The 8,383-nt window shown below is 37.5% G+C and overlaps 1 protein-coding gene across 1 annotated transcript; it reads left to right on the plus strand.

Moving 5' to 3' along the window:
• The first annotated feature begins 1,752 nt into the window (after positions 1-1,752).
• Positions 1,753-8,010, plus strand: LOC107690956 (BTB/POZ domain-containing protein 17-like). Its single transcript, XM_016489395.1, has 3 exons — positions 1,753-1,846; positions 3,401-3,683; positions 6,099-8,010. The coding sequence occupies exons 1-3, from the start codon at positions 1,753-1,755 to the stop codon at positions 7,183-7,185; spliced, it is 1,464 nt and encodes a 487-aa protein (XP_016344881.1). The 3' UTR covers positions 7,186-8,010.
• The last annotated feature ends 373 nt before the right edge of the window (positions 8,011-8,383 follow it).

Genomic DNA, 8,383 nt, shown 5'->3' on the forward strand with positions numbered 1-8,383 from the left:
CCATAGTATAAAAGTATACAGTTGAATTGCTGTATAAATAAGTTCTGTCATGAAACTCTAGATGGCGCAGACTGATGGTTCGTTAATGCAAACTGATGATATTCACAGTGTTAAACTACTTGCAAAAAGCTGATTGATTCATGTTGCATATGCTGCCAATGAGTTTACTGCTTTACATTTAAATGGTTGGTAAGCAGTTCGCAGCACGCTATCAGAGTTCCTCCGAAACCCTCCACCTTCCCCCAGCTCCACCTGTATAGATCTGCTATGGGTTATTGTATATGTTATTTGTGCAGCAGCAGTATGTCTTAAATACTCAGCACCGTATTAGCGTATGTATTGGCAGTAGCAAGTTCCTGTACTTGCTTTGCAGCAGCAGCAGCAATAATCTAAAACAACAGCAGCAGCAGCGTAGTAAATTTATTCCACCAAGACCAAATACATTAAACGGTCATATCAATTACCAGGCTAAAATCTTCCGAGAGTTGTCATGATAGAAATGCATTCATGCCACCTCTGAGCAGCATTAAACAGTCTAGCATTAAATGCCTAAACGCCATTTCAGAAGCACTCCTGTGTCATCTTTGCTGTCTTCGCTCTGCATCTTTGCTAAATTTGGCTATGCAACACCAAAAAAAAAGTGTTTCTACAGTGACAGCCAAGTTTTATTAAAAGCTCATCTTGCTAGCAGTGAATTACCCAAAAAAAACATTTGCATAAACACACCTCCAATCCTCCATAGCAGTTATAATTTGTGATTAGAATTCCACGCTCGCTCTGCCCGAACAGCTGAGGCCTCCTCTGGATCTATGTCATACAACATTAAAAAAGAGAAAAGTCAAAATCAAAGCCATTGTCATGGCAACTGCCGTTCCTGCCCACCAAAACAAACTCCCCACCCCCCACAGGTTCCACAGATCGATAGGATATTGTGAGGGTGGAACTAACCCAAAACAACCAGTAACCTACATACTAGTTATGCACCATAGCATATATGCCACATAAAGAGAAAGGGGCCGACAGACCATCCATCATCCACTGAAGAGGAGGAGGAGGAGGAAACAGAAGAAAGACAATTAAATTAAGGAAGAGTAGAGGGTTGAAAATAAAGAAAAGAGACGAAAATATAGAATACACACAGAGTAGAGGAAGATCAAATCTACCATCGGACAATAAAAGATGGCTTATTTGTTGGGGAATGGGCTGCATGCCCACATTTACCTGCTCTTCTTGCTGCTGGCTGCAGGGTCTCATGTGCAACCTGTCTATGGAGGTAAGATGACTTTCTTCTAGATGATAGATGCTTCGTTTGGACATCATGTCAGAAGTATTGGTTTTGAGGTATCCAGAACTCTGGGTTTCGAAAATATAGAATAGACACAGAGTAGAGGAAGATCAAATCTATGTAATCTATGCATGCCCACATTTACCTGCTCTTCTTGCTGCTGGCTGCAGGGTCTCATGTGCAACCTGTCTATGGAGGTAAGATGACTTTCTTCTAGATGATAGATGCTTCGTTTGGACATCATGTCAGAAGTATTGGTTTTGAGGTATCCAGAACTCTGGGTTTCATCTGTTGGGTGATAGAAATTGATGAGTCTGAAGTGAGAACTGAAGAGGAGGAGGAGGAGGAAACAGAAGAAAGACAATTAAATTAAGGAAGAGTAGAGGGTTGAATATAAAGAAAAGAGACGAAAATATAGAATACACACAGAGTAGAGGAAGATCAAATCTACCATCGGACAATAAAAGATGGCTTATTTGTTGGGGAATGGGCTGCATGCCCACATTTACCTGCTCTTCTTGCTGCTGGCTGCAGGGTCTCATGTGCAACCTGTCTATGGAGGTAAGATGACTTTCTTCTAGATGATAGATGCTTCGTTTGGACATCATGTCAGAAGTATTGGTTTTGAGGTATCCAGAACTCTGGGTTTCATCTGTTGGGTGATAGAAATTGATGAGTCTGAAGTGTGAAGTCTGCATTTTGCAAAGTTGCATGTTAAGAAATCAATAGATTTTAACATATCAGTTGAACTTCAATTCATCAAGGTTTTTTTCTTTGCAAAAAGCATGTTTTAGAATGAAAAAAAAATGTTTCATTCTAAAATGAAATTCATTTTCATTCTAAAATCTAATAATCGTGTCTGGTTTTAAAAGACAATTATATTGTTTTAATTTGATGACAAAAAAATGTATAATCAGCCTTTCCTTTTATTTCATTATTATGTTATGTATTTATTTACGGGTCTGTTTTATGATTCATAACGGCTTGTACTTTATGTGGTAACAAGTAATAGGAAACCAGGGTGTTATAAGTGGTTTGTTCACACGCACACCAACGCAGACAAAAGCACACACACAAGCAGCTCATGGCATTTCCCAGAACTTTGCAAAAGTTGTTTCAATGTACAGAGGAGTCCAAATGTCAGAGACTATATTGTAAATCTATGATTTTTATTTAGCAAGGATGCATTAAATTTATTACAGAAGATTTCTATTTCATATAAATGCTAAATGCTTTCTGTTAATCAAATAATACTAACAAAAAAGGTATCATGATTCCCACAAAAATATTAAGCAGCACAAGTGTTTTCAACATTGATAATAAGAAATGTTTCATGAGCACTAAACCAGCATATTAGAATGATTTCTGAAGGATCATGTGACACTGAAGACTGGAGTAATGATGCTGAAAATTCAGCTTTGCATCACAGTAATAAATTACATTTTAAAATATATTAAAATAGAAAACATTTTAACGTAATTTTAAACTGCACTGATATTTTATAAAAATACTGTTTTACAGTATTTTCTATTAAATAAATGCAGACACGTTGAGCATAAGAGACACCTTTCCAAAAAATAAAAATCATACAAACCCCAAACTTTTGAAGAGTAGTGTGTGTATATAATGTGGCTTAAAAATGTACCAACATTATTTATTTATTTATTTTTTAAAGATGTAGTCCATTCATGAATTTTGATCATCCAGGCTCTACAGTTGATCTATAAAAGGTCAACATACAAGCCATTAATGCCACATCGAACTGTGTAAAGTATTTAAGGTCAAAATGTCTATAATCAGACTCAGAAAACCAATACCAGTCAGGTTATGAGGCCTGCTACATTGTTGCAAAATTCAATGTTTCAATGTTTCAGTTTCAATGCTGGGCCATTTTTTAATGCACAAAACAGAGAAAGCATACTTATTCGTCAACAAGGCCTTCATGAAACTGCATTATAATGGATTAAACTACTCACCCATTGGTTGAGAAATACTACTGTTTCTTGAAGCAAGTTCCAGGCAGTGACAATGCACTCAACAGCACTTTCTATTCAACAATCTAGATGATTAGTCACTGGAAATTGATAAATACACTTCTTCCCCCTCGCTCTACAGGTTTGAGGGCAGAGGGACTGGTTGAAGGCACCACAGAAGTGATCAGTCACTCACAGGGGCTGGTGGCACGGCTGGAGTGCCTTCTGGTGCTGGGAAATAACAGTGACATTTCCCTACGTGTGGAAACAGTGGATGCGGATGAGGTCAAGGTTATGCAAGCCCACATGCTAGTGCTTTCACTGCAGAGCCGAGTGTTTGAGGAGATGCTGAGAAACCGCAATAGTAGCACGCTAGTGCTGCGAGAAACAGCAGAATGCACTGCCATGTTCGAGAAATTCATCAGGTGAGCATCATTGAATTTGGGAAACTGTTTATTTTTTAAGTTTTTAATTAATATTTTTTAAATATTAATTTGATTATTTTTATATTATTTTGTTATTTTTATTTGTAATATATTTTTATATTTTATATTCTTAATATATATAAAATATTTTTATATATTTAAAATATGTACAATATATGTTATGCTATTTTAAAGTAGAACACAAAAGGAGATATAATAAAATATGTTATTTAGGTCTAAACTAGAATTGCATAAACATTTACCACAGCACCACAAAACTTTTTTTGTTTTTTGAGAAAAAAAGAAGAAAAAAAAACTGCAGCGCTGTATCATCCCAACATGCTAGCCTAAAACATGTTGGGACATGACCAATTATGAGAACATTCCCATCCCACACATGTCCAAGACTCTCTCTAATGGCCAATGCTGGAACTGCAACGTTCCTGCTCTCAGCAGCTCAGACCCAAAAGGAGATAACATCTATGAAACAAAACAGCGATATTTAAAAATGAACTCTCTGCTCTAATCTAAGGCAGTTTTATAATGAGAAGGGCATAATAGGGTGACATTACAATAGTGATGTGTAGCTAGCGTGAGAAGATGTTCTGTTACAAGAGCACATGCTGCCTACTCATTTATTTTGAATGAACTGAAGTTTTTTTGTTTGGGGTTTTATTTCCTTTATAGCGATCCAAAGGATAAAACGACAAAGATACAATCGGAATTAAAAAAAAAAAAAGGAAAACAAGGCAAACAAGGCAGTGACAGCATTAACAACGGTAAACAACACAAGAAGATGCATTATTATAAAAAGAGATTTATATTTGCATATTATTTTATCAGGTAATAATCCTATTTGGCTCACAGAGATATTGGATGCCATATCTGAGACAACCTGTTAAATAGGCCTAGATCAGGGTTGCCAGGTTTTCACAAGAAAATCTGCCCAATCGCTACTCAAAACTAGCCCGGGGTAGGCAAGTTCGGTCCTAGAGAGCCGCAGTCCTGCAGAGTTCAGCTCCAACCCTAATCAGACACACCTGAACAAGCTAATCAATGTCTTCAGGATTACTAAGGCTATAGACAGGTGAGTTTTTTTTCAGGGTTGGAGCTGAACTCTGCAGGTCAGCGGCTCTCTAGGACCGAACTTGCCTACCCCTGAACTAGCCCAATCACGTTTCGAGGGGGTCCCCAGTTGGGAGTTCCCCCGCTAAAATTCGCATTCCAGGGGATAAATATCATGTTATTGGAGTCGCTTCAACCCACGGCAACAGTGTTAAAGTAGACCAATTCCGCGGGAAATCCGTGGACTTGGCAACACTGGCCTAGATATCAGGGTAGCAGGACATTTTGGCAATCATTCAGTTCATGAGCTGCTGAAATATGAATTGAATTAGACACACCCAACAGGAAGCTGAATTGGAATTCAAATCGGACTGACAGGAAGACAGACTGCAACTCATCCAACACAAGTGTATGTAGAGATAAGCGTAAGTAATTACATTCTTATTTTTGAATAATCATGCATATTTTATTCCTGGTATGTAGAACATACCATATTTTTACAAAACTAGTTTTTTTTTCTCAGTTAGGAATATTTCTCAAAACTACTTTCAAAATACAGCCAAAACGCTCACCACAATGTTGTCAGCTAACTTTAGAAAGTTCATTTAATAAATGTATTAAATATTTGGTTGTGAATATCACATTTTGTTTTCCATGAAGAAAAGGACATTTAAAAAAATCCAGCCAAATCAATACAGCCAAATGTTCACCACAATTTTGTCAGCTAACCTCATGAAAATAAAGTTAATTTAATATTAAATTGATAATCTTCTATGAATATGTTATTTGGTGATCCATGAAGGAATGGAAATGAAAGTTTTTTTAGATGACAAATAATTCTTTAAATTACAGCCAAAAACAAATAATACAATCAAAATGTTCACCATGTTTTTATCTAACTTCATAAAATAAAAAATAAATAATGAAAAAATAATAGTTAATTAATATAATTAATTTATTAATTATTAATTTCTTGAATATTCTGCAATGAATATCTCCTTTTGTGTTCCATGAACGAAAGGAAATGAAAGTTGTGTAAATAATGACAAATTTCTTAAAACTACAGTCAAAATGTTCTCCACAATGGTGTCAGCTATTTTTATAAAAAAAATTATGAAATACAATGAAGGTTTAAAAACGTATTACATACATGAAAGTAGTATATAATACATACTACTAAATTAATTACACAATAATATACATTTAAATAATAATAATAATAGAATAAAATGCAATTAAAAATCACAGTTAGGACACAGTTTGCTACCTTTAAACACAGGCAATGCACTGAAATTTTGTGTAAGATACACTGAATGAAGCTTGATGAACTCGTTGTCTTGTGTTTTGCAGATATCTGTATTGCGGTGAACTCGCACTGCAGTTAGACCAAGCCACACCACTGCACAGACTAGCTACCAAGTACGGCATCTCCAGCCTCCAGCAAGGACTAACCCAGTACATGAGTCAGAACCTGGCCAGCAATTCTCTGGGCGGTCACGTGGTGGGCTGGTACCGGTATGCCACTTCGGTTGGCGACACGGCGCTGAGAGACAACTGCCTTCAGTTTTTAGCGTGGAATCTGTCATCGGTGCTGCAGAGTGCAGAGTGGCCGTCGGTTAGTGTTGAATTGCTAACGACCCTCCTGCAGCGCTCCGATCTAGTATTAAAGAATGAGCTGGAATTGTTTGAGGCGCTTGAAATCTGGCTCACCCGGAACGACCCAGACACCCTGACAGCAGAGAACGCCCTTCGACTGGTGCGCTACGCCATGGTCCCTCCACGCGAACTGTTTCGCTTGCAGCGACAGTCGGCGATCATGACGCGCTACCACGAGTCAGTGCGCGATCTTCTCTACACGTCGTACCAGTTCCATTCAGCTTCACCGCTTCAGCTGGCCAAGTTCTTCGACGTGAACTGCAGCCTCTTCGTGCCCCGCAACTATCTCTCATCCATGTGGGGATCTCAGTGGGTCATAAGCAACCCGGCACGGGACGATCGCAGCACTAGTTTCCAGACCCAGTTGGGTCCGAGTGGTTTTGACTCTAGTAAGCAGGTGACATGGAACGCCCTGTTCTCGCCCCGCTGGCTCCCTCTCAGCATGCGGCCCATGTACACCGAGCAAGGTGCCATGCTGCCACCGCGGCCTGACGGAGGAAGCGGCATTGCCCGGCCTCGTGTCATCATCACACCTGCTACTTCCAGTGCAGATTTTGCAGGTGTCAGCTTCCAAAAGACTGTGCTCATCTTGACAAAGCAGAAGAACAAGCTTGTGGTGCGGCATATCTTGGGTTTCCACCAAAGCACAGAAGAGGTGGGGGATTTTCTGCTTGGCGAGGACTTGCAATATCGCACGTCTGAGTACCTGGTGGACGGATCGCTGTACTTGCACATCATTGTAAAGCCTATCTACCAGACTCTTATAGCAACCAAGAAATAATGTAACAAGTACACTGAAGTAGAATACATTTTAGATTTAGAAGGGCTAAAGTTTTATTGATGCATGGAAGAAAATGTTTAGGTCTAATGTGATTAACACTAATAAAGTGCATCTCCACTGTCCTTACTCTGGAAAAAAAAAAAAGTGTCGAAAAATGAAATGCCATAATCCACGTGTACAAAATTTAAGGGATAGTTCACACAGAAATTAAAATTCTGTCATAATTTACTCACCCTTGTGTCATTCCAAACGTTCTTTTTTCCATGGAACACAAAAGGAGATGTTTGGAGAAATGTTAACGCTGCTCTCTTTAATATAGCAAAAATGGATGGAGAACAGGACCTGTCAAGTTCTGAAAAGCACAAAAACACTACTAATACATCTTAAAAGTATCCACATGAGGCATGCACGACAAGTTTTCTAAATAATATTCTTGTGTGAAGAACAGACTGAAATTTAAGTTGAAAATTTTACCTTGTGGTCACCATTAACTGGCATTAAATGAAGAACAGCTTTGAAAATCTGCTATGAATATCTCCTTTTGTGTTCCATGAAGGAAAGGAAATAAAAGTTTTGTAAATTATGACACAATTTTAATTTTCGAGCAATTGTTGCTTTAATATAGACCTGTGACATACACTAGTGTCTCAGATATAAGAACTCATATCATAGGTATTTTTTCAGCTTGATTAGGCAGAAGCCCTTTTCATTTTAGGAAACTACTAATTTATGTGTAATCACCACAACATCCTTTGTCCACACTGGACTCAATGGACAAAGAAAGAGAAAGTGCACAGAATTGTTGAATTTAGCATATTATTGCATAAAGTACACTGTTAAAAATTTCCTGTAGAAATTACAGTAACTTACTGGCAGCAGTTCGCCAGTAACTTACTGTAAATTAAACTTACAGTAAAAGTACTGTATTAATAATTACAGTACCATTTAACTTGCTGTAAATGTATTTACAGTATGTATACTGTACTTTTAGTTTTTACTGTAAAATATACAGTAATTTTATGGTCTTTTCTTCAGGACCGTATTGAAATACAAGAAAACATTTTTTTATTTTTTTTTTATGAAAATAAGCAATGACAACTGTGTAACTTTTAATTTTTTTAATTGTTCAATTGTAATCCTTGCAATAACATTTTAATATTTTCACAGATTCAGTTAAGACTCAAACAAAACATTGTTA

This window comes from Sinocyclocheilus anshuiensis, unplaced genomic scaffold (genome assembly GCF_001515605.1).
Source record: "Sinocyclocheilus anshuiensis isolate Anshui unplaced genomic scaffold, SAMN03320099.WGS_v1.1 scaffold1885, whole genome shotgun sequence".
NCBI classification, from domain to species: Eukaryota; Metazoa; Chordata; class Actinopteri; order Cypriniformes; family Cyprinidae; genus Sinocyclocheilus; species Sinocyclocheilus anshuiensis.